At 50.0% G+C, this 26,017-nt stretch overlaps 1 protein-coding gene across 3 annotated transcripts in view; it reads right to left on the bottom strand.

Moving 5' to 3' along the window:
* Positions 1-4,085: 4,085 nt before the first annotated feature.
* The window catches only part of LOC141164760 (uncharacterized), a 33,344-nt gene continuing 11,412 nt past the window's right edge, over positions 4,086-26,017 (bottom strand). Inside the window, exons 2-3 of one of the 3 annotated variants that reach the window (XM_073650288.1) lie at positions 7,850-9,642; positions 4,086-6,250 (exon numbers count right to left, since the gene is read on the bottom strand). In XM_073650288.1, coding sequence (XP_073506389.1) covers positions 6,239-6,250; positions 7,850-9,642 — 1,805 coding nt within the window. In that variant the 3' untranslated portion in view covers positions 4,086-6,238. Of the gene's footprint in view, positions 10,545-26,017 lie in introns of those variants that run through there. The other 2 variants (XM_073650289.1, XM_073650287.1) reach the window with 2 other exon arrangements.

Below are 26,017 nucleotides of genomic sequence, written 5' to 3'. Positions count from 1 at the left end.
AAATCGCTGATTGGTCGAGGCCGGCAACCGCGACCAATTAGCAAAGCGGTGTTAAAATTTGGCGCCTATATCGCAGATTGGTCGCGGCCAGTGAACGCGACCAATCAGCAGAGCGGGGTTTAAATTTGGCGCCAATAATGCTGATTGGTCGCGGCCGGCGACTGCAACCAATCAGCAGAGCGTTGTTTAAATTTGGCGCCAATCTCACTGATTGGTCGCGTCTGCCGTCCGCGACCAATCAGCAGAGCGTTGTTTAAATTTGGCGCCAATCTCGCTGATTGGTAGCGGTCGCCGGCGGCCGCGACCAATCAGCACAGCGGTGTTTAAATTTGCCGCCCATCTCGCTGATTGGTCGCGGCCGGCCACCGCGACCAATCAGCGTCGTATTAGTGTGGGCCCGGGAGCGGCGCTGCTTGTGCGGCTCCGTATTAGCGAGGACCGGGGAGCGGCGCTGCTTGTGCGGCTCCTTCTGCTGCGAGAAGCCGGGAGATGAGCGGCTACTCGCAGCAGAAGCATCCCGACCGGCGGCGCCGCTCCCCGGTCCTCCGTTCACACTTGCTGTCGGGAGATCAGCGGGCTGATCTTCCGACGTTAGCCGCATGGAGGTCAACGGCGCCGGTCGGGGTAGTTGTGCTGCTAGCGCCGCTCATCTCCCCGCTGCATCGCCGCTGACCTCCGTCCGCCAGATGAGCCACTAACGGCCGCCATCTTTTTTCAGAAATCCCGCGGCGCTGATTGGCCGCTGCCGGACCAATGAGCGACGCGGGATTTCCTGGACAGACAGACAGACAGACAGACAGACGGACGGGATAAGACGATTATATGTATAGATGTGACTCGCCCCCTGGGCCTGTGTTGTGCGTGCACGTGTGTGCGGGGAATACCCGGAGCCGGATCGCTGGGGGTTGTAGTCTCCGTGGCGATGACCCGGTCCGTGCCCAGAGTGGTCAAATCAGTGGCAGTCTTATTAGTATGATAATGGTCCGACTACGCCACCCGTGGATTGCGGTCAGTGGGGACCGCCGCTGCAAGGCAGACCGCAGAGGCTGGTGTTGTGTGTGCAGCTAAGAATGGGATGACTCCCCACGGGAGAAGTATAGCCTCAGGGCAGTTGGTGTGGATGATGGGAGTGATGGTGCACGAGCGCAGCAGGAACAACTCAGAGTCTGTGCAGTGCAGTTCAGGGTCTTTACTGGTGTTATAAAGCAGACCCTCCCGGGAGTACTGGTTAGCAGTAGAGGCCTGGTCAGTCTGTGAGCAAGCAGGATCTCCCCTGGCCAGGTGGAGTTGTAGGCCTCCCCGTCTATCTGCACTCTTCCTGGCTACCTTGCTGTATGCGGGTAGAAGTAGCCCACGTCCCTGAGTGTACCGTGTGGTGCTCACCCGTATGGCCGGTGACTTGGGGCCTTCTGCTAGCCTCCGCTCCACGATGGCGGTGCTGGTCCCTTGCTTGTGACCGTGCCTCCGGGCTTCTATGGCCAGAGGACCTGGAATCCCCTGCCGGTTGGATTCTGCTGCTGGACCTGGATGTCCCCACAGCCTCGGACTCCGTGTCCGGTCTTAGTGTCTTCAGCCAGGGCGAGCTATCTGGCTTCCAGCCCCTGGCGCTCGCTCCTGCTCCTACAGAGCTCCTAGTTCTTGCTTTCCCTGTGTCTGCTGTCCTCCAGACTGGACTGCATCTCTGTCTGGGACTTCACTCTGTCTGTCTAACCCCGCCCCAGACCCAGTTTATATAGGGCAGATTCCTCCCCTCCCAGGACTGGGGCAGGAGGTGTGGCATGCCTGAGGGCTCCTGACCAGGAGACCTCCCACTTGCTCTCAGACATAATATTTCTATTACTGTGGTAACCAGACCCCTGGGGTGCCACAGATGAATATGCCACTTTTCACATGCCGGGTCCTGATGTATACAGCAGGGGATGGTGCTGTCAATTGTTGATTGCAGCATTTAAGTGGTTAAATCCCGGAGTCAGTTCACACTACTTTGAGCCCCAAAATGCCTGTACCCCAAAATGGCACCAACAAACCACAGCTCATGTCACCAAAACAAGCTCCACATGATGATGAAACAATACATATACAAGTACAAAGTAGTCGTGTGTACATATATATATATATATATATATATTACTGATGTTTCAAATTCCACAGTTCACTCAAATTTGTCAGGAAATTCAAAGTCAAAGTTATTGTAAGGAAATGGAGTGCTCCTTATCAGGCTCAGGAGGCGCTGCAAACCGCAGAGTATGAGAAACGGGGGCAAAAAAAGAAAAAAATACCTTCCTAACCTATGCCACCGCTGCAGCCCCACCCCCGTCCAGTTCTCTGCAGGTCCTCTTTGGCTTCCATCATTTTCACTCTTTGATGGGTCGTTGCCATGTGTGACATGACATCTGAGGGCTTCTCAGCGCTGAATGCCCCAATGCCAAGTGAAAATTATGGAAGTGCCAAATGGGACGTGTGAAGGACCGGATGGAACTGTGGCAGCAAGACATGTGAGCATTGTTTTCCATTTTTTTTTCTTTGCAGTCCATTTTGCTGAGTTTGTAAATTACTGCACATTTGGATTCAAGAAACGCCACATTTTTTTTTTGTAAAATTCGAGGCAACATAAATTGACCTCGAGCAAATTTCCTCACTTCAAATATACAGTATCTACATAAAAATATCCAGACAAGATCCGGCAATAAGCACATAGCACAATGGCACTTTTCAAACTCTTGATATTTATTTATTTATTTTTTATAGTTTTTTGTCCTTTTAGGTGACTTCATTCTGTGATCTTTTCATCGCTTGTTCTATATACTATAATACTACAGTAAAACTTAGATAGCAGTCACGGGGGCTTTCAGCAGGCACAATCACATCAAAGGAGAGCTGATGGGAGCTCCGCTGATGCATGTGTAACGTGGCGCGGGGCAGTGGCCATGGGATAGGTACTCGTCTCTTGTGCCCTGTCACGTTACATAAAGGCTGGGTGTAGGGATTTGTGCTGTGAGGGCGGCAAGCCCGTGCAGACCACATGTAACCAATGTTGCTGGTTGGCCAGGGCCAGATGTTTGACAGTTCAGGGAGGGAGACCACCAGTTCAAAATAAACCTTTTATTGAACATTAACTTGGGGAGGCTTATATACAGTAGATAGCAGGTACATATTGTCTCAAACATTTCCTTGATAATGAATAACATTTTCCCCTTCTCTTCTCTCTCTTTAGTTGTTCTCTGTCTTTACTATTCCTCACTACTTCAGCACAACCCAGCTCGACACTACAGTTCAGTTTAGCAAGAGTCCTTTACTCAACCCACGGTTTTGCATCTTCTTTCCCCTCTGTGGAACTATGGTGTTAGTATGGTCGGTACTTATTTTCTCCTCTACTGACGCTCTGGAACTCCCGCCGGGGGGGCTCTCTCTTCGTCTCGCGTACTCCTTCCTGTCTAGGCCTATAACCTTTAGAAGTTATAAACTCTGGCCCGGTCTGCTAGGCGTCCTCTCCCAGGACCCGTCTCCAGTAAATCATTCTGTCTCTCGGTCACTCTTCCTCGTTTCTCTTCCGGATCACGCTATCTCTTTCTCCCAGTCTCCTCTCACTACTAGAGACACCCAAGAAATGCCGCACTGCTCACACCAGAACTTAGGTCTCTTCACTATGCACTTGGGGCCCTATCTAACTTCCTGACAGGAACTGCCTCTTGTCCCTTCAGCTTACCCCCTCCTACTCTGGGCTAGTCCCAACCATTAACTCTTGCTTTCCCTTCTCTCAAACTACACACATCATTAACGCATAGTACAATTCACATTAAACAATATACTTGTTCTTCAAGGGGGAACTTGGGCAGTATGTCCCTCTCCTTACACATGCGCACACCGGAATTCACATCAATTAAATGCCACTGTCAGTGATTGACAGCAATATCTAAATGGTCAAAGAGCAGCGATCGGCGCTTGCGTCAGACGCTGCTGTTATTGGCAGGTGCATATTCTACGTCTGGTGTAAACTCAACTTCTAAGCCCGCTTTAAACATCTAATAATGTAAGAACTTTACTACAATAAAACCTTCAACTTTAGGCTCTAGAAATTATTAGAGAAGTTCATATTTATTAGTTACAACTCACAATTTTCAATAATATTCTCATAATTTTGTGAATTCATTAAATGGGTTATCAGGGAGATAGACATTGATGACTTATCTTCAGGGCTCGTGCAGATGACTGGATTTTCATTTCGAGTGCGATAAGACAAAACATCGGATCACACTCAGACCAATGTTATACTATGGGGCCGTGCACATGTCCAATTTTTCCGCGGACAGAGCCGGTCCGGGAAATAATTGCAGCATACCTGAGTTTGATCCAATATTCAGATCTCACTCGGTCATGCAAGTCAATGAGTACATGGCAAACATTTCTGGCTCCATACACCGTTTACATCCAATCAGAGCTCAGTTTTCAGTTTACCATTGCAACTAATCAGAGTTTAGCTTTTATTTTTTCGACAGCGCTAGTAAATGAAAACTGTGCTGTGTTTGGTTTCTAGGGGCAAAAAAGACAGGATTTGGAGTCAGGAGAAGATACATAGGGGAAATATATATCGGAAACACAGACAGAATTGGAGGATGGAGGATTAGAAGGTGGAAGGATTAGACTTGTAGGGACAGACAAGAATTATATTTATTAAGGTAATATTAGATACTACTCACAGCATCATAGCCCTTAACTGTACAGTCCCGATTTGAAAGAGCTGTCCCTGTCCCTGGAGGTCAGGGCTATGTCCTGACTTTCACTCACTCTATCTGTCTTCAATGTCTTGTCTCCTGCTAGTTTCACTGTGTGTGTTTGTTAGGGAACAGCCAGGGGATCATGTACTGATCCCACCACTGCCACCAATTTGTTATGAACTAGCAATCCGCTGCCTCCAATCGTCAGGACAATTATGCAATTGACTGACGATTGATGGACGAGGCCACGGCTGCTTTTGCTACTAAGCAGGATATTTGGCACTTCACAGTGAATGTATAGTATATACACATCCGATTCCAACGCATGGAATATATACAGTATATATGTATTTATATGTATATATACACTCCAGTACAGTCACCATCAATAACCCAGGAAAAACTAGCTGCCACTAACAATCGTTTATACAGGCTGATTGGAGACCTCTTCATCAGGTAACGAACAGGGATTTTTAGAACAAGATGAAGTAAGCTATTAAATTTTATAAATTTAATCTGAAAAGTAGGCAGTGTTTATAAAAAAAAATACAAAACATACTACAAAAGGGGACAAAACAACAGAGTATATACAATTATATAAAATAAAAATGAATAATAAAAGAAAAGTACTAAACCTGTGGTCGTGGGAATGGTGCAAATCTTTTATGGAGGGAAGCACTCCAATCAGAAAAATAGAGCAATCCTACAGAAAGCTGTATCTTCCTTTACTGAACAATGTCACTTCCACATACCTCCCTTTGGTGACCTCAGATGGAGGCAGGCAGATGGGATACTGCTAGGTCACAAAAAATTAGGAGATCCCCAGCCTTCAGGATATCTACCCCATGGAGGTCCCAGGCGGGAGATATTAATGACATATTTCCTATCATGATTTTATCTTTCTATATAAGAGACATGGCATATCCAACTTTGTCCATCTGTCCGAAATTAATTTGGGGCTGATACGCAGACCACACAGTGATGTAAGTAAATTCCTTACGTTTGCCACTTCGTCATGACGCCAAAAATATGTCCCCCTTAATTATAGGACCTACACCTGTCACACAAAAAAATCCAATATCTTTGGCTCCAATGAGTCTGCTTATAGTTATTTTGAACATAGGAAGCCTTATCTCCAAAGGCTCTAAAAGTGTCACCTCCAGCCTTTGGTATATACTTTTTGTATTCTTTCCATTACATAACCCACTTCAAGTACCTGCTCACAGCAGAGGGCTATAACTGAACAGGGGTCACGTGGAGCGTTCAGAGTGCTAGCTCTTGTTCCCTTTCCAAGGTATGATGAAGCCATGTTTCAACCCTCAATATAAGGGTGACAGGTCCCCTCTCAAGACATGGCTTTATAGATTTGTCACTTTTCCATTACATTATGACAGTGTTCATTCCTCACTAGCACCTCCTCCTCGGGCAAGGGAGGAGACGGCGTCTCTCTGCTCTGTACATACTTACTTTCATTTAATTAACACTTTCTTCTCTTTCCTTGATGTATGGTCTTCCCCGGAATTTCAACACTCAACCTGCAACATTGGAGACAGCAGCAAAACTAATGAGCCATAGACTACACTGCACTGATCAGTATGTGCACATTTTCTATGCTTGAATGTCCTTTATATGCTACCTCATAACAGGCTTAAAGTGAGGATATATAGAGATATAGCTCTATATACCAGTGCATTTCTATATACAGTATCTGTATTCTAGAGATAAAATAAAAGTCAGAGTTTTTTTTCTTCCTATAAAATTACTAAAAAATTCTGAAAAACAATTACAATAATGTAATTTTTAATGCACTTAACTGCAAATACCAGACATATTTGGAATCCCTATAATCGTCACAATCTGTCCAACACAGTGAGCAGATTATTTATGTATTTATCAGTAAATGGCATAAAAAAATGGCGCGATTGATTTTTTTCCTCTTTAAAACCATAAAAAACATAATAAAAATGTAACGCGAAGGCCTTGTTCACACATAGCATAAATGGTAAGTTTTTTTTTCTGCTGCTTTTTATCTGCACTTTTTCTGCAGATGTCCGCTCCAAACGACACAATAACAATTTTCTCTGATTATTGCGTTTTAGTTGCGTTTTTTATTTTACCCTTTATTTGTTGCGTTTTTGGTGCTGATTTGTACCTGTGTTTTCTGTAGTGCAGAATAGCTTAGATTCTGCGCTTAATATTGCAAATGTTTCTTTTTTTACATGCATTTTTTTTCAGGCTCCGTATAGAGGGAAAAAAAGCACCAAAACTGTGCAGTTTAACAGCATCTTTAGATGCACAGCGGGCGCAGTTTTCATAAAATCACATATACTTTGCTTGGATATTTAGGCCCAGTACACACGTAGCGCAAATGTTAAGTTTTTTTCTCGTAGAAAATCTGGTGTGTTTAATTTTCCAAGCAAAGCGGATGTGATTTCACGAAAGCTTCTGCCCACTGTGCATCTAAAGACGCTGCTGGACTGTGCGGTTATACTTTACATTCCTCTATCGGATTCTATGTGGAGCCTAAAAAAAAGTATGGAAGAACAGGAGCCTGAAAAAAGATGGAAGAAGTTAAAGAGATCTAAAGGCCGGGTTACTATAAATGGGTTATTAGACTACAGGGAGTTTGTATAAAATAATACATCCTAGGAGATCCCTTTAAGAGGAGCGATCACTACACCGTTATATAGGAAATCACTATAATCGTGTAAGAAGGACGATGCTGACATTTCTTACAGCTGCCCTCCTGATATCTTTATAGAGCCTCCACACACCCCTAATATAGCATGAAGGGGCTCGGTGAAGGCGGCAGTGAAGGTGTGTAAGTGTCTGATGGGGTCACACAGCTCATAAAAGGACAGCTGCCCGGCCTCATAATCCAGACATATCCTGACTCCATCACTGGAGATCTGGTGAGGTAACCGGATATATTTATTGTCATGTTTCACTGAACACTGATTAACATACCCTGGCCCGCCATATAAACCCCAGGACTTCTTATTATATCCAATATATGAATGATCTCCCCTCCTGTCTATACTGGGGTAACACATCCCCACCCTCCACCTCCATGACTCTTTGATCTCCACATCCCAGTAATGTCGTCCTGAGGTAAATCCCCTCCTGCTCATCACCTGATTATACTGGAATCTCTCTTCTATTTCTGGACGAATCTGTGTTGTTAGTGTCCAGGTCGCAGTTTTCAGCTCGTTTGATATTTGAAGATTTTCATCGGCCGTGTTTACATCCAGTAATATGTCTGCAGGGCCCTCCCCATAGAGGGTCACATTTACAGCTCTTATCATGTCAGATAACATGAGTGATATGTGTGATATATGTGAGATCAGCTCCGCACCCCGGTCATCTCCATCATGTCCCCCTGTGTCCTCATTATCTCCATCATGTCCCCCTGTGTCCTCATTATCTCCATCATGTCCTCCTGTGTCATCACCTCCGTCATATCCCTCCGTGTCCTCATCACCTCCATCATGTCCCCCAGTGTCCTCATCACCTCCATCATGTCCCCCTGTGTCCTCATCACCTCCATCATGTCCTCCTGTGTCCTTATCACCTCCATCATGTCCCCCTGTGTCCTCATCACTTCCATCATGTCCTCCTGTGTCCTCATCACCTCCATCATGTCCTCCTGTGTCCTCATCACCTCCATCATGTCCTCCTGTGTCCTCATCACCTCCATCATGTCCTCCTGGGTCCTCATCACCTCCATCATGTCCCCCTGTGTCCTCATCACCTCCATCATGTCCCCCAGTGTCCTCATCACCTCCATCATGTCCCCCTGTGTCCTCATCACCTCCATCATGTCCTCCTGTGTCCTTATCACCTCCATCATGTCCCCCTGTGTCCTCATCACTTCCATCATGTCCTCCTGTGTCCTCATCACCTCCATCATGTCCTCCTGTGTCCTCATCACCTCCATCATGTCCCCCTGTGTCCTCATCACCTCCATCATGTCCTCCTGTGTCCTCATCACCTCCATCATGTTTCCCTGTGTCCTCATCACCTCCATCATGTCCTCCTGTGTCCTCATCACCTCCATCATGTCCCCCTGTGTCCTCATCACCTCCATCATGTCCCCCTGTGTTCTCATCACCTCCATCATGTCCTCCTGTGTCCTCATCACCTCCATCATGTCCTCCTGTGTCCTCATCACCTCCATCATGTCCTCCCATGTCCTCATCACCTCCATCATGTCCTCCTGTGTCCTCATCACCTCCATCATGTCCTCCCATGTCCTCATCACCTCCATCATGTCCTCCTGTGTCCTCATCACCTCCATCATGTTTCCCTGTGTTTTCTTCACCTCCATCATTCTTCCCTGTGTCCTCTTCACTTTCATCATGGCCCCCTGTGTCCTCATCACCTCCATCATCATGGCCCGCAAAGTCCTCATCACCTCCATCATATCCTCCTGTGTCATCATCACCTCCATCATGTTCCCTTGTGTCCTCATCACCTCCATCATGTCCCCCTGTGTCCTCATCACCTCCATCATGTCCCCCTGTGTCCTCATCACCTCCATCATGTCCCCCTGTGTCCTCATCATCTCCATATTCTCTCCCTGAGTCCTCATCACCTCCATCATGTCCCCCTGTGTCCTCATCACCTCCATCGTGTCCTCCCATGTCCTCATCACCTCCATCATGTACTCCTGTGTCCTCATCAACTCCATCATGTCTCACTGTGTTTTCGTCACCTCCATCATTCTTCCCTGTGTCCTCTTCACTTTCATCATGGCCCCCTGTGTCCTCATCACCTCCATCATCATGGCCCGCAAAGTCCTCATCACCTCCATCATATCCTCCTGTGTCATCATCACCTCCATCATATCCTCCTGTGTCATCATCACCTCCATCATGTTCTCTTGTGTCCTCATCACCTCCATCATGTCCCCCTGTGTCCTCATCACCTCTCTCCTCAGGATCACACAAGTCACCTGTGTCCGGTTCCTGTAAGACAATCAGAGGATCAGTCATGTTACACAGCTCCGCAATGTGCCTCATATTCCTGGACAGCTCGTCCTTCTTTATTTCCAACTTCTGGATCACATCAGACAGTGACAGTGACACTTGCTCTTTCCGCCTGGAGATATCACTCAGGACCCTCTTCTCCAGGTTGTCCACCTGTCTCCTGATGTCTATAAACAGGGCAATGACTCTCTTGGCTTCTCCAGATGCTTTTTCTTGAGCTTTTCTCCTGAGCTCCACCAGACTTTGGACTTTTTCCTCAGTCTCCTTTTTCTGTGTGATCAGTTTCTGGAAGACATTTCTCAAGTTCTTCCTCTTCTTCTTTTCAAATGCCTCATCCAGCATCTCCAGCAAGTGTCCTCGATATTCTTCAGCCAAAGTGCTGGTCTCAACTATGATGTGTTCTGCTGATTTGCTGTGAACTTTTAGGTGATTATCACACAGAGAAGCCTCACAGTGTAGACAGGATTTAACAGCAGGTACAGATGAGTCCACACAGTAAGTGCAGCGGATCCCGGTGATCTCCACCTGAGGCAGATGAGTAGACAGGAAAATATCCTCTACATTATGGAAAGTTATGTTCCTCTTCAGTCCAGGCCGCTCCTGAAACTCTTCTCTACATTCAGGACAGGTATAAACTCCATCCCCATCCTGCGTGCTCAGGAACTGATCAATACAGACCCGGCAGAAGTTGTGTCCACATCTCAGGGTTACAGGATCTGTATACAGGGTCAGACAGATGGAGCAGTCCAGTTCGTTTCTCAGATCAGCAGACGCCATGGCTGACACTACTTAGGAGCAGAGAAAACAAATGTGACCACTGTTACTGGCAGTAAGGTGTGTTACCACATAAACTTTAATATTTTAGACTTTGATCTCTGGTCTCCGAGAAGAAAAATATTTTCCTCATATCTTCCTGATTCTTACACTCTTGAGGGCAGGGTCATCACTTCTTTTATGCTCCTATATTTGCTTTGCTGATTGTCAAACTATTGGTCATATAAATGAGCTTTATTAGTGAATAATAATAATAATAATAATAATTTTTATTTCTATAGCGCCAACATATTCCGCAGCACTTTACATTTCAGAGTAATAATCATAATTTTATTACAAGAAAACAGCGGTATTCGAGAAGTCAGTAATTTGTGAAGTTTTAGAAAGACATTCAAGTAGTAACCGTACTTTTCAACTCACCCGAATGTCTGGGGAAATCCTGGAGAAAGGGGAAATCCACTGAATTACTCAAAGAGCCATTGAATCTCCCGGACATCACACATACCCACTTCTACCAAGTCTTAACTTAAGCTCGTGGGCTGCTGTGGCGCCCTGCTGCGCACAGGCACCACAGAACCCAAAAGGGTGCATGGATGGACTTCTCCACAAGAGGCCCTCACTACATTCAAACACCTCCATCCTACCACCTCATACCACCAGAGGGAGCCCGTTAGGGACATATATAAACTGGAGGGTGGAGTTAGTTGGTCAGAGAGTTTAGAGTGTGCTCAGGATGTAGCAGCACGCTGGCTGCTGTGCTGAGGCAAGTTGAGGCCTGCAGCACATGCTGAAGCCTGAGTTGAGGGCCCCGAGTGGGGCCGGAGGCAAGGAGAAGAGTGAGAGGAGTTATGGGGGCAGAGGAGCATCATAGGCTCACCCCAGAATACAAGCCGGACACCGAGTCCGCGCCTACAGGGTCCTTTATGTCCGGTAGGATCAACCGGAACCCCTGGAGAACTACAGGTCCCAGGTCGACCAAGCTGAACTCATATACAGGACTAGGAATCACGAAGGCCCCAACGTCCAGGGAGAGTGATTGCCAAAAGAAAGTCCTACTAGCAAGTCAGCGGGTGAAGGAGAGATCTAGCATAGAAGCCAGGCCTAGCTCCAGGCAGGTCAGAAGCTTAGGAAGAAGACACGGACTAGGAGGCCTTATACCCGCTCACTGGGGAGAGAGTCCTGAAGTGCACCCTTACCAGCCGGTACCCTGGACCGTACCAGTGATCCACCAGTAAAGGTACTGAAGCAAAACCCCTGTGTGCGTGTCCGTCCTTCCTCCAGGACCGTCCTGCCGTCTCTCCCCTGCACCGCCATCCAATACTCCCCACGCTGCCCTGGAGCTAGCTCTACCTGTGGAGAGCCACACCATCCCTGCTGCCGTAACACCAGCTCCAGAGGACTGCTCCGCAGCGGCGGCACCCCTTAGCCGCATTCCACAGGTGGCGTCACAAACTTTCCCAAATCCCCTATAAACTATACCCCTTTTTACTGACCGCCCTGGGTCACGGACCGGGCCAGCCACCATGATATCCCCCGGCAACCAGAGGCCCGGCTGCCGAGTACCCCACGGCCCTGGGGGCGCGTCACTGCAATGCAAAATCTCCAACACGGCCCCCAATTATCACAAGTCTTTAATAGTAAGGCAATGTTCCCACGATCAGGAAGTAGCAGCGCTTCGGACGCAGCATATATTCGCTATGTCCAAAGAGCTGCATTGTAATCATGCAGCTAAATCCGTATGTGTTCATTGAACCATGCGGATTTAATGCATCCTAGCCATTCTATTGTGGAAATTTCTGTTGCGGAGACTAGAAATTGCCATGCTGCGGGTCGGAAAGCCAGCGGCAAATAGAAGCACAATGGGCATGAGCTTTCTATAAATCCCATCCACTGTGCTTTTACTGTACAATGCAGCGGTTTGAAAGCAGCGCAGTTGAGCTGCGTCCAAACCGCTGCTACTCCGGATCGTGGGCATGTGACGTGCCCCCTGGGCCGTGGGGTACTCGGTAGCCGGGCAGGTCGATGCTGGGGAATGTCACAGTGGCAGTGACCCGGTCCGTGACCCAGGGCAGTCAATTAAAGGGGAATAAAGTAAAAGGAATAAAGTTTTTATATATAATGCTCGTGACGCCACCTGTGGAATGCGGCTATATGGAGCCACCGCTGCGGTGCAGATCCTCTGGAGCTGGTGGTGACGCAGAAGAGTTGGTTCAGCTCTCCACAGGTAGAGATTACCTCCAGGGCAGGATATAGTGATACTATAGGGTAGATGTTGCTGGTGCTGCTTAGTGCAGGGCTGGTGATGGCACAGCAATAATTCTAGGACACAGTGGGGTGCAATCTTCAGGGTTTTACTCACAGTTGTTCAAGACTCCAGGTTACCAGCGCCAGTGTGTAACCTCCCACGTCGTCCTGTGTTTACCAGGGAAGGGGCTCAGCAATCCCTCAGGTATTTCGGGAGTACTTAACGGGACCACATTCTATGTGCCTTCCTCGGTCATCTTCCTGCGCTGGCTCTCACCCTCCTGTCCTGCGCCTCACAATCAGTGTCCCAAGCCAGTAGCCTCGGATCTTGTCGGGCAACCTGCAGTCCCCTGAATCCTATGCGGCCACCTTTTCGGCGATATAATTGTGATTTTGTGCAGCTGAACTTTGAAAGTACAGTCGCCTCCGGTTATCTAGCTGAGCCTTGTAGTTCTCCACTAGTTAGGGGCCGGTCCCCTCTGCGGCCTGATCCCTCCACGTCCTTGTAGATTCGGGCGCACGGGTGGCTTCCTGCACTTCCCGTGTCCCTGGGATCCCCTCTGTCTCTCTTGGAGCCTTCCTTCTACTCCCATCCTCTCTCAGTCTGTTCTCCTGGGCCTCTCAGTCTAGGCCTGCTCCTTCCTCCTCTCCTCCTGAGCAGAGCTCCTATTCCCAACACTCTCTCCTCAGACTGACCTGTCTCCTTCAAGATGGTTCCCTTCTTATATTCCTACTGAAGTTGCTCCCCTGATCTACTTCCTCCACCCACACCCACTACATGGTTCCCCCTCACTTGGTTCCCCCCACTTCCAACCAGGGACAGGGCTCAGCAGTAGATTCATGCATCTTGCCCCTCCTGCTGGTCTGGAATGGTGTAGTGTTGGATGCAGGTGGGTGGGTCCCGGGCAGTACTCCCTCCTTACCTGAAAGTGGGATACCACACCTCTGGGTGAGATGCAGTACCTCTGTGGCGACTGAACCCGCAGGGGTGCCGCACATGTACCCTAATAGTCTTTTGATATAGACCAATGGGACCTTTCCAGCCCTCTAGGCTCCAGGGACCGGGTGTGATGGCAACCACTGCACCTATTATAGTTACGCCCCTGCCTTTCCCTAGTTCTGCGTTCTCCTCTCCTGAACACCACCACAGAGAAGGTTCTCATCTTGAGCAGCATGAGGATGCTGTCAACAGGGTCAACTGGGAGTGGAGAGAAGCCCGGGATCATGGAGAGGTGATTGGCTAATTGCTGGTCTTATGTCTGTAATTGAGTATGTGGCACCCCAGGGGTCTGGTTGCCACAGTGATAGAAATATCACGTCTGAGAGAAAGTGGGAGGTTCCCTGGTCAGGAGCTCTTGAACATGCAACGCCTCCTGTCCCAGACCAGCTAGGGGAGGAACCTGCCCTATATAAACTGGATCTGGGGCGGGGTTAGAGCAGAAAGAGTGAGACAGGGAAAGCAACAGCTAGGAGCTCTGTAGGAGCAGGAGCTGAGTGCCAAGGACTGGAAGCAGATATTGCTCGTCCTGGATGAAGACACTACGACCGGACAACGGAGTCCGAGGCTGTGAGGACCTCTAAGTCCAGCAGCAGAAACCAGCCGGCAGGGGATTCCAGGTCCTCTGGCAATAGAAGCCCCGAGGCTCAGACACAAGCAAGGGACCAGCACCGCCATCGAGGAGCGGAGGCTATCAGAAGGCCCCAAGTCACCAGCCATACGGGTGAGCACTACATGGTATACTCAGGGACGTGGGCTACTTCCACTCGCTTACAGCAAGGTAGCCAGGAAGAGTGCAGATAGACAGGGAGGCCTACAACTCCACCTGGCCAGGGGAACTCCAGTTTGCTCACAGACTGACCAGGCCTCTTATGCTAGCCAGTACTCCCGGGAGGGTCTGCCTTATCATCATCAGTAAAGACCCTGAACTGCACTGCAAAGCCTCTGAGTCGTTCCTGCTGCGCCCGTGCACCATCACTCCCAACATCCACATTCCCTGCCCTGAGGCTATACTCTTCCCGTGGGGAGTTATCCCATCCATTGCTGTGCACACCTCACCAGCCTCAGCGGTCTGCCTCGCAGCGGCGGTACACCCTGACCGCAATCCACGGGTGTTGTAGTCGGACATTAAACCATAAAAACCCTATAAAAGACTGCCATTAGTCTGACTTCCCTGAGCCACGGGACCGGGTTGCCACTACTACCCCCCAGCATCGTACAGAGGCCCGGTTACGGGTGCCCCATGGCCCAGGGGGCGAGCCAGCTTTGGCGCAGTCGGCAGGATTGCGACCAACCCGCCACAAACGGGTATTGCGTGCCTGAAAAGGACTTCATACTTACCTGAAAAAGAGTTTTCCCGCCGTCCGGAGCCGTTTCCCGCCATCTTCAGCCATCTCCCGCCATCCTCGGCCGCTTTCCCGCCATCGGGCACCATCTTCAGGACGCCGCGCGGGAAGAAGAGGGGCGTGGACTCCCAAACCGCACGAGATCTGAAGCCCCTCCCTACGCACCGACGCTGCGCAAGGTCCTGGAAGGAGAGAGAGCGACGCTGACGTCACCAGGACGCGACGCAAGGTCCTCGCCCGGAGCAGCATCAGCGGAGCCGCGGCCTACGGAAGAGGATCGACGGAAAGTAGGCCACACTTAACTAGGGGGGAGGAAGATGACGGACACGCAGGGACCCTCTACCACTAGCGCGGCCACCGCCGCAGTAATGCCGTTCACAATGCCATACATCCCCGGAGCGGCCTGGCTGCCCCAATACTCAGGGGAGTCGCATACCCTAAGCGACTTTAAAGAGAAACTGTACAGCCTATTTAAAGTGTACCCCCTGACGGAGGGGCAAAAGGTGAGCATATTGATAGGCCAGCTAACCGGCGCAGCCCAACGTGAAGTAAAGTCCTGGTCAGTCAGGGACAAGGAGACCGTAAAGGAGATCTTGGCCCGTCTGAAGGACACTTTTGATACCCGCACCTCAGCAGAGATCAAAATGAGGTTTTATGGGTGCAAGCAGCGGGCCCAAGACAGTATAAGAGACTATGCTTTGAGTTTGCAAGAGGCCCTGGGAGCCATTAAACAGGCAGACCCTGACAGTGTGCGGAATGCAGATGAACTGTTAACTGAGCAATTCATTGATGGTCTCCTGTCCAACGCCCACCGAACCCAGTTACGTGCAATGGCCTTGCAGAACCCGGGTTTAGACTTTGCAAAGTTCAAAGAGAGGGCCATCCGGGTGCTCCGAGAACCGGCACTGGGTAGCGCTGTAACCCACCGGCGTCCTGCTATTACCTATCATCAGGAGGCGGCGCCCTTGTCTACAGAGTCTGTAGGAGCTGGTGCGCAGGCTTTGGATAACAACCCGGCTACAGACCTGCACTATCAGGTCCAGGAGCTGACTAAAAGCGTAGCCGCGCTAACCAGAACTGTGCAGTCTTTACAGGTCTCTCCTCCAGGAAGGATCCAGCTGGCGTCTGGACCGGAGGACGTCCCGTGGCGCCGACAGAGGAGGATCCCAACATCCAGAGGAAGACCCAGCGACAGATACAACGAGGACGGACAACCCATCTGCCGCCGCTGCAATCAACCCGGACATATGGCAAGGTGCTGTCATTTAAATGGGCACAACCTGGGGCAGAGGGCCAACCCCCAGGCATAAGATCATCAGGCCCCTCAAACTGGCGTGATAAATATGTTGGGGGACGTCCGGTCTTGCCTGTGGTACTGGATGGCATTCCCATGAGCGCCCTACTAGACACCGGGTCACAGGTAACTACCATCCCCTATGTGCTCTTTAAGCGGCATTGGAATGACTCTGACATAACCCGCTACCCAGATGACGACCTGAGTATCATCGCCAGTAATGGTCAGCCCGTGCCGCAGGTGGGATTCAAAGAGGTGACCATTAAGATCGGTAAAGTCGAACTGGCGGCACAAGGACTGATAATTGTGGACATTGACCGTCATGAGAGTCACCCTAAAATAACTTTGGGGACTAACGTGATTGAAAATTGTCTTGCAGAGGTGATTCTCATTTTACAGCAGGTTGCCAAGAACGGCAGTTCCAGCCAGCAGCGTGTTCTCCAAAAAGAGATCCGGGCACTGATGAAACGGCAACAAGTGGAACTATCTGGTGGTGAGATTGGTAGCGTGAGAATGTGTGACCCATTTCCCTATTGCCATGCCCCCGAAAAGTGAGATGATGATCTGGTGCCGGGCAGCTATTGGTCTAAGAGGTAGAGACTACCAAGCAATGGTGGAACCCGTTTACTCAGACAGTAGGCCCACCATTTTGACAGCACGGGGGGGTGGTCGATGTACGCCATGGGAGGGTACCTGTCCGCATCATAAATATCGGGGAGAGAGAAGTATACCTGCCCCGGTATGCCACGCTAGCCAAATTGTTCACCATAAACCAAAATTCTGTAAGGGCCGTGGAACCCTTGCCTCCATCTCAACCAGAGGAAGGTAATGACTCTAAAAAACAAATGGAGGACTGGTGTCAGCAACTGCATTTGGGTACTGACTCCACTCCCTCACACCAAAAACAGGGAGTCTACCGGGTGGTTCAGGAGTACGAAAGAGTCTTTAGTAAGCATCCGCTAGACTTCGGGCGAGTAAAGGGGGTAGAACATCACATCCCCACAGGAGACCATCCACCCATAAAGGAAAGATACCGACCTGTACTCCCTGCACACTATCAGCATGCAAAGGGGATGTTGCGGGACATGAAGGAGGCTGGGGTAATCAGGGACAGCTGTAGCCCCTGGGCAGCTCCACTAGTTCTAGTGAAAAATAAGGACAACACAATGAGAGTGTGTGTAGACTACAGAAAGGTCAACCGTATCACACACAAAGATGCGTACCCGTTACCTAGAATAGAAGAATCTTTAGCTGCACTAAAATCTGCTAACTTCTTCTCCACTTTGGATCTTACTAGCGGGTACTGGCAGGTTCCTGTAGCAGAGGCAGACAAGGAGAAGACTGCATTCACCACCCCGATGGGTCTCAGTGAATTCAACTGTATGCCGTTCGGGCTCTGCAACGCACCAGGAACCTTCCAGCGGTTGATGGAATGCTGTCTGGGACACCGGAATTTCGAGACGGTCTTGTTATACCTAGACGATCTCATCGTCTATTCCAAAACCTATGAGGACCATCTGAAACACCTGGCAGAAGTGTTTGACGCCCTGGCAAGCTACGGCCTAAAGGTGAAACCCTCCAAGTGTCACCTCCTGAAACCAAAGGTGCAGTACCTGGGACACGTGGTGAGTGCTGACGGAGTGGCCCCCGACCCCGATAAGATCACCGTGATTAAAGACTGGCCAAAACCCTCCAGCATAAAGGAAGTGCGGCAGTTCCTCGGGTTGGTAGGCTACTACCGAAGATTCATTCCCGGTTTCACCAAAATGGCAGCCCCTATGCAGGACCTCCTGATAGGTCAATCCAGGAAGGCCAAAAACCAGAAGCCGCCCTTCAGGTGGGAAAAGATGGAAGAGGAGTCCTTCTGCCAGCTGAAGATGGCCCTTACGGGGGATGAAATCCTGGCGTACCCTGACTACGGCCAGCCCTTTATCCTCCACACGGACGCGAGCAACATCGGGCTAGGAGCCGTACTGTCCCAGATCCAGCAGGGGAAAGAACGGGTAATCGCTTATGCCAGCCGAAAACTACAGCCCACAGAGAGAAACTCTGAGAATTATAGCTCATTCAAGCTAGAGTTCCTGGCAGTGGTGTGGGCAGTGACCGAGCGTTTCAAGCATTACCTTGCCTCTTCCAAGTTCACCGTGTACACGGATAACAACCCGTTGACACACCTGGACACTGCAAAACTTGGTGCCCTGGAGCAGAGATGGATGGCCTGCCTGTCCAACTATGAGTTCACCATCAAATACCGGGCGGGACGCTCAAATGCCAACGCGGATGCCCTGTCCTGGATGCCAAACTTACCGGACTTCGGGGAAGATCCAGAAGAACTGGAAGAAGTCGAACTCCCTGCGTTCCACCGTCATGGGATTACCCTGTATTCGCACCGTGTGAGGGACAGGCGCTCTGCTACGTTCAATCCCTTACCCCACTACAGCTGGGCGGAGACACAAGACAGTGATCCCGCAGTCCGTCTGGTGAAGGAAATGCTGACACAGGCTGATGCCTGTCTTGACCCAGACGCTCCGGAGGAGACCAAGCAACTGTGGAAGGAGAAAAGTAAACTGTTTCTTTACAAGGAGAAGCTGTGCCGGAGAATGGTCAACTCTAGAACACATGAGCTGACCTGGCAGGTAGTGGTCCCAAGACGAGACGCGGCTATGGTTCTGGAGGCATACCACGACAGAGCAGGACACTTCGGATGGAAGAAGCTGGAGTTCTTGTTGTGTGGACGGTTCTACTGGGTAGGCATGCGAGGAGCCATCGAGAGGTGGTGCAGAGACTGTGGCCCGTGCAGCCTAAGAAGAAGAGACCGTGCCAGCCAGAAGACTCCCCTGCAGCCCATCATCACCAGGCAGCCACTGGAACTGGTAGCCCTGGACCATGTGAAACTGGCTCCAAGCAAATCTGGGTACGTCTACGCCCTCACCATCGTAGATCACTACTCCCAATTCCTGGTGGTGGTCCCTGTCAAAGACTTAACGGCTCAAACAGCAGCCAGGGCCTTCCAGCTGCACTTCTGCCGTCCACACGGGTATCCGGAGCAAGTGCTGACGGACCAAGGACCAGCCTTCGAAGCGGAGGTCTTCCAAGAGTTCTGCAATCTGTATGGCTGTAGGAAGATAAGAACAACTCCCTATCACCTTCAGACCAACAGACTATGTGAGAAAATGAACCAGGTGGTGATAGACTTGCTAAAAATGTTGCCCCTGGAAGAGCGCAGTCTGTAGCCTGAAAAACTGCCTGATTTGGTGGACTTGTATAATCACATCCCGGTAGGTTCCACCAACTGTACCCCGGCTTACCTAATGAGAGCAAGACCTGGTAAGCTGCCTATTGACCTGGATATGGGAGTCCTGACACCTGAGGACACCTCGCCAGAGGCAGACTGGAATACAGAAGGGCAGCAGCAGTATCGGAAAGTACAGGAGAGCGTCGAGCGAAGTCTGTCTCAAGCAAGAGAAAGGCAATAGAAGGCTCATAACCAGCATGCTCCCGCTGTTCCCCTGGTACCTGGAGAGCAGGTCTTGAAGAGAAAGAGGCGGCTCCACAAGTTGGACGACCAGTGGGAGAAGGACCCGTACACAGTACTGCCTTCAAGTCATGATAATCCAAAAGTCTGTGTAATCAGTAAGGATGGAGGAGAGACCACAGCCATTGTCTCCAGAGACCACCTGAAAAAGTGTCCCGAGCAGCTGCAAAGCCCTGACGAAGATCAAGAGAACCCTCAACCCGCAGAGCAAAGGGAAGAAATGATCAGTACTGTACTCGGAGACTTTCCCCAGTCCTGGACTCAAATCAACAACGCAGTCGTGGTACCCGTCCTCACCTTTCTCCAGCCAGCCCCTCAAGGGCCTACAGAAGAACAGGGAGTGTCAGAAGAGCAGCCGGCCCAGGAGGCAGAAGAATCCATACCAGCAGCCCAGGAGAATCAACCCTCTGCTAGTAGTGAGCCTGCCGTGCCCCTAGTAGGCCAAAGAGTACGCAGAAAGCTGCCAGGCCTACCCACAACACCTCCTATACACTGTAGTGCAGAACCAGATAGTGGGTTACGTAGGTCCACCAGGAGCACTAGAGGACAGATGCCCGCTCGCTGGAGAATTTAAACTATAATGTGAATTTACCTGCAAACCACAAATGTTGAAAATGGTTTATGTTTGCTGCCTATTAATTAATTATGTTTCTCTAGTTACCCTGCAGGTTTATTTGGACTGACAGGTTATGGACGCTGAGTAACCGGAACTATATTGTAAATAGTTGCACCTTGTGCCTCTTGCGAAGACGGCCACGGAAGAAAAACCTGTCTGATGTGGTCCAAAGTAGTTCGCTTCGCCTTGCAGCCACGCCCATGGCCAACGTTTGGGGTTTGCTTTGGACAGGTCCCCTACTCTGTTCTAAGACTTCACCTTGGGTGATATGGACACCCGGTTACGGAAATGCCGTGACCATCAAGACAAAATGTACTTTTCCCTGTTATTGTTTATACCCTGTTATATTATGTTTCAAAAATGTGTTTAGTCCCAGAGTACTAAATTTCACTAGGGGGGAATGTGGCACCCCAGGGGTCTGGTTGCCACAGTGATAGAGATATCACGTCTGAGAGCAAGTGGGAGGTTCCCTGGTCAGGAGCCCTTGAACAAGCAACACCTCCTGTCCCAGACCAGATAGGGGAGGAACCTGCCCTATATAAACTGGATCTGGGGCGGGGCTAGAGCAGAAAGAGTGAGACAGGGAAAGCAACAGCTAGGAGCTCTGTAGGAGCAGGAGCTGAGTGCCAAGGACTGGAAGCAGATATTGCTCGTCCTGGCTGAAGACACTACGACCGGACAACGGAGTCCGAGGCTGTGAGGACCTCTAAGTCCAGCAGCAGAAACCAGCCGGCAGGGGATTCCAGGTCCTCTGGCCATAGAAGCCCGGAGGCTCAGTCACAAGCAAGGGACCAGCACCACCATCGAGGAGCGGAGGCTATCAGAAGGCCCCAAGTCACCAGCCATACGGGTGAGCACTACACGGTATACTCAGGGACGTGGGCTACTTCCACTCGCTTACAGCAAGGTAGCCAGGAAGAGTGCAGATAGACGGGGAGGCCTACAACTCCACCTGGCCAGGGGAACTCCAGTTTGCTCACAGACTGACCAGGCCTTTTATGCTAGCCAGTACTCCCGGGAGGGTCTGCCTTATCATCATCAGTAAAGACCCTGAACTGCACTACAAAGCCTCTGAGTCGGTCCTGCTGCGCCCGTGCACCATCACTCCCAACATCCACATTCCCTGCCCTGAGGCTATACTCTTCCCGTGGGGAGTTATCCCATCCATTGTTGCGCACACCACACCAGCCTCAGCGGTCTGCCTCGCAGCGGCGGTACACCCTGACCGCAATCCACGGGTGGCGTAGTCGGACATTAAACCATAAAAACCCTATAAAAGACTGCCATTAGTCTGACCTCCCTGAGCCACAGGCCCGGGTTGCCACTACTACCCCCCAGCATCGTACAGAGGCCCGGTTACGGGTGCCCCACGGCCCAGGGGGTGAGTCAAGTACTTTGGGGTTAGGGATTTGTAAAGCAGGGCAGTCTAAACTGGGGTCTGTAAAAAGTGATAAGGGCATCTGGTCTGGGTTCGGTATAACAGGAGATTTTTTGGTTTGGGGATATACAGTTGAAACCCAAAGTTTATATACACTATATAAAGACACATCTGCATGTTTTTCTCAATATCTGGCATGAAATCAGAATAAACCTTTCCCATTTTAGGATTAGGATTACCATAATTTTTATTATAGAGAATGTTTTAAGGCATTTTTATTACTTACTACAAAGTCAAAAATTTACATACATTTCATTAGGGAAGTACAAAACTATATCTGGCAGTTTCCAGAAGTAACCCAGAGGATTAAGAAGGTTGTGGTGCTCTCCAATTGGCTGAAACAGGGAGCTGATCACTCCAGCTGGACAACACACGCACCCATACTGGCAGACTGGAGGGTGCTGCAGGCCCCTGCCACCCAAATCTAAGTGGCTGGCCAGAGCCTACGCTGTCCAGAGCTTCTGGTTCCAATGTCTCTTCTATCACCGCTGCCACAGAAGGAGAAGGTCATGGTGGAAATGTAACAGTTACATGTGGTGCTCACAAATATGTCAAATATTAATATTTAATATTAATATCAAATTCCTATCCTGATAAAGTGCACAGTGCTAAATGGAAAAGATATGCTAAGTATTAAGTCCACGGCATAGGTACGGCTATAAGGTAAGTATAGAAGTTATGCCAATGCAGAGTGATGGCTGTGACATCCCCACACATGGATATATAGGCTGGTGGGTTCTGTACTGGGCTCTGTATAAGAGAGATTTCTAGTTTTGGTTATATTCCAGCAGTCTGCTCTTTATGCAGACCCCCCCCACCCAGGCTATATTAATATGTAATGCCCAAAGTTGTACTGTATGTGTCTTTAAGATGTAGCAGAGCTGATAACTACCTTATTATGTTTGCATTAAAGTTAACATTTTCCTTTGCAGATAATATGCATAAAGATTCAGGGCACAGAAGTGGTTTATATCTGCACAAAGTGATGTACTTATTATGTTCTGCAAATTAGCAGGCTGTTACGGGCTAAAAAAGAAGCCCTGCATTCCATATATGGTCATAAGGTCACATGGTTAAACCACATGACCTGGTGCTGGACCTAGTAGTGAAGGGAAGGAGCATTTTGTATGTGTTTATTGTCCTGGAGATTGGAGAAGCTGAGGGAGCAGGTAGGAGAGTGGCCATAGCTCCTATACATGAGGGAGCAGGTAGGAGAGCGACCATAGCTCCTATATATGAGGGAGCAGGTAGGAGAGCGGGCATAGCTCCTATATATGAGGGAGCAGGTAGGAGAGTGGCCATAGCTCCTATACATGAGGGAGCAGGTAGGAGAGTGGCCATAGCTCCTATATATGAGGGAGCAGGTAGGAGAGCGGCCATAGCTCCTATATATGAGGGAGCAGGTAGGAGAGTGGCCATAGCTCCTATACATGAGGGAGCAGGTAGGAGAGCGGGCATAGCTCCTATACATGAGGGAGCAGGTAGGAGAGTGGCCATAGCTCCTATACATGAGGGAGCAGGTAGGAGAGTGGCCATAGCTCCTATGTATGAGGGAGCAGGTAGGAGAGTGACCATAGCTCCTATATATGAGGGAGCAGGTAGGAGAGCGGCCATAGCTCCTATGTATGAGGGAGCAGGTAAGAGAGCGGCCATAGCTCCTATATATGAGGGAGCAGGAAGGAGAGCTGTCATAGCTCCTATATATGAGGGAGCAGGTAGGAGAGTGACCATAGCTCCTATATATGAGGGAGCAGGTAGGAGAGCGGCCATAGCTCCTATGTATGAGGGAGCAGGTAAGAGAGCGGCCATAGCTCCTATATATGAGGGAGCAGGAAGGAGAGCGGTCATAGCTCCTATATATGAGGGAGCAGGTAAGAGAGCGGCCATAGCTCCTATATATGAGGGAGCAGGTAGGAGAGCGACCATAGCTCCTATACATGATGGAGCAGGTAGGAGAGTGGCCATAGCTCCTATGTATGAGGGAGCAGGTAAGAGAGCGGCCATAGCTCCTATATATGAGGGAGCAGGAAGGAGAGCGGTCATAGCTCCTATATATGAGGGAGCAGGTAAGAGAGTGGCCATAGCTCCTATATATGAGGGAGCAGGTAAGAGAGCGGCCATAGCTCCTATACATGAGGGAGCAGGTAGGAGAGTGGCCATAGCTCCTATATATGAGGGAGCAGGTAGGAGAGCGGCCATAGCTCCTATATATGAGGGAGCAGGTAAGAGAGTGGCCATAGCTCCTATATATGAGGGAGTAGGTAAGAGAGCGGCCATAGCTCCTATATATGAGGGAGCAGGTAGGAGAGCGGCCATAGCTCCTATATATGAGGGAGCAGGTAGGAGAGCGGCCATAGCTCCTATATATGAGGGAGCAGGTAGGAGAGCGACCATAGCTCCTATATATGAGGGAGCAGGTAGGAGAGCGGCCATAGCTCCTATATATGAGGGAGCAGGAAGGAGAGTGGCCATAGCTCCTATATATGAGGGAGCAGGTAGGAGAGCGACCATAGCTCCTATGTATGAGGGAGCAGGTAAGAGAGCGGCCATAGCTCCTATATATGAGGGATCAGGTAGGAGAGTGGCCATAGCTCCTATATATGAGGGAGCAGGTAGGAGAGCGACCATAGCTCCTATATATGAGGGAGCAGGTAGGAGAGTGGCCATAGCTCCTATATATGAGGGAGCAGGTAGGAGAGTGACCATAGCTCCTATGTATGAGGGAGCAGGTAAGAGAGCGGCCATAGCTCCTATATATGAGGGATCAGGTAGGAGAGTGGCCATAGCTCCTATATATGAGGGAGCAGGTAGGAGAGCGGTCATAGCTCCTATGTATGAGGTAGCAGGTAAGAGAGCGGCCATAGCTCCTATATATGAGGGAGCAGGTAGGAGAGTGGCCATAGCTCCTATATATGAGGGAGCAGGTAGGAGAGCGACCATAGCTCCTATGTATGAGGGAGCAGGTAAGAGAGCGGCCATAGCTCCTATATATGAGGGAGCAGGTAGGAGAGCGGCCATAGCTCCTATGTATGAGGGAGCAGGTAGGAGAGCGGCCATAGCTCCTATGTATGAGGGAGCAGGTAAGAGAGCGGCCATAGCTCCTATATATGAGGGAGCAGGTAGGAGAGCGGCCATAGCTCCTATGTATGAGGGAGCAGGTAAGAGAGCGGCCATAGCTCCTATATATGAGGTAGCAGGTAGGAGAGCGGCCATAGCTCCTATGTATGAGGTAGCAGGTAGGAGAGCGGCCATAGCTCCAATATATGAGGGAGCAGGTAGGAGAGCGGCCATAGCTGCTATATATGAGGCAACAGGTAGGAGAGTGGCCATAGCTCCTATATATGAGGTAGCAGGTAGGAGAGCAGCCATAGCTTCTATATATGAGGGAGCAGGTAGGAGAGCGGCCATAGCTCCTATGTATGAGGTAGCAGGTAGGAGAGCGGCCATAGCTCCTATGTATGAGGGAGCAGGTAGGAGAGCGGCCATAGCTCCTATGTATGAGGGAGCAGGTAAGAGAGCGGCCATAGCTCCTATATATGAGGGAGCAGGTAGGAGAGCGGCCATAGCTCCTATGTATGAGGTAGCAGGTAGGAGAGCGGCCATAGCTCCTATGTATGAGGTAGCAGGTAGGAGAGCGGCCATAGCTCCTATGTATGAGGTAGGAGAGCGGCCATAGCTCCTATATATGAGGGAGCAGGTAGGAGAGCGACCATAGCTCCTATATATGAGGGAGCAGGTAGGAGAGTGGCCATAGCTCCTATATATGAGGGAGCAGGTAGGAGAGCGGCCATAGCTCCTATATATGAGGGAGCAGGTAAGAGAGCGGCCATAGCTCCTATATATGAGGGAGCAGGTAGGAGAGCGGCCATAGCTCCTATATATGAGGGAGCAGGTAGGAGAGCGACCATAGCTCCTATATATGAGGGAGCAGGTAGGAGAGCGGCCATAGCTCCTATATATGAGGGAGCAGGTAGGAGAGCGGCTATAGCTCCTATATATGAGGGAGCAGGTAGGAGATCAGCCATAGCTCCTATATATGAGGGAGCAGGTAGGAGAGCGACCATAGCTCC

This window comes from Phyllobates terribilis, unplaced genomic scaffold (assembly GCF_046119375.1).
Source record: "Phyllobates terribilis strain yellow unplaced genomic scaffold, ASM4611937v1 Scaffold_10__3_contigs__length_209671492, whole genome shotgun sequence".
Taxonomy (NCBI): domain Eukaryota; kingdom Metazoa; phylum Chordata; class Amphibia; order Anura; family Dendrobatidae; genus Phyllobates; species Phyllobates terribilis.
This window is presented reverse-complemented; position numbering and strand designations above follow the sequence as displayed.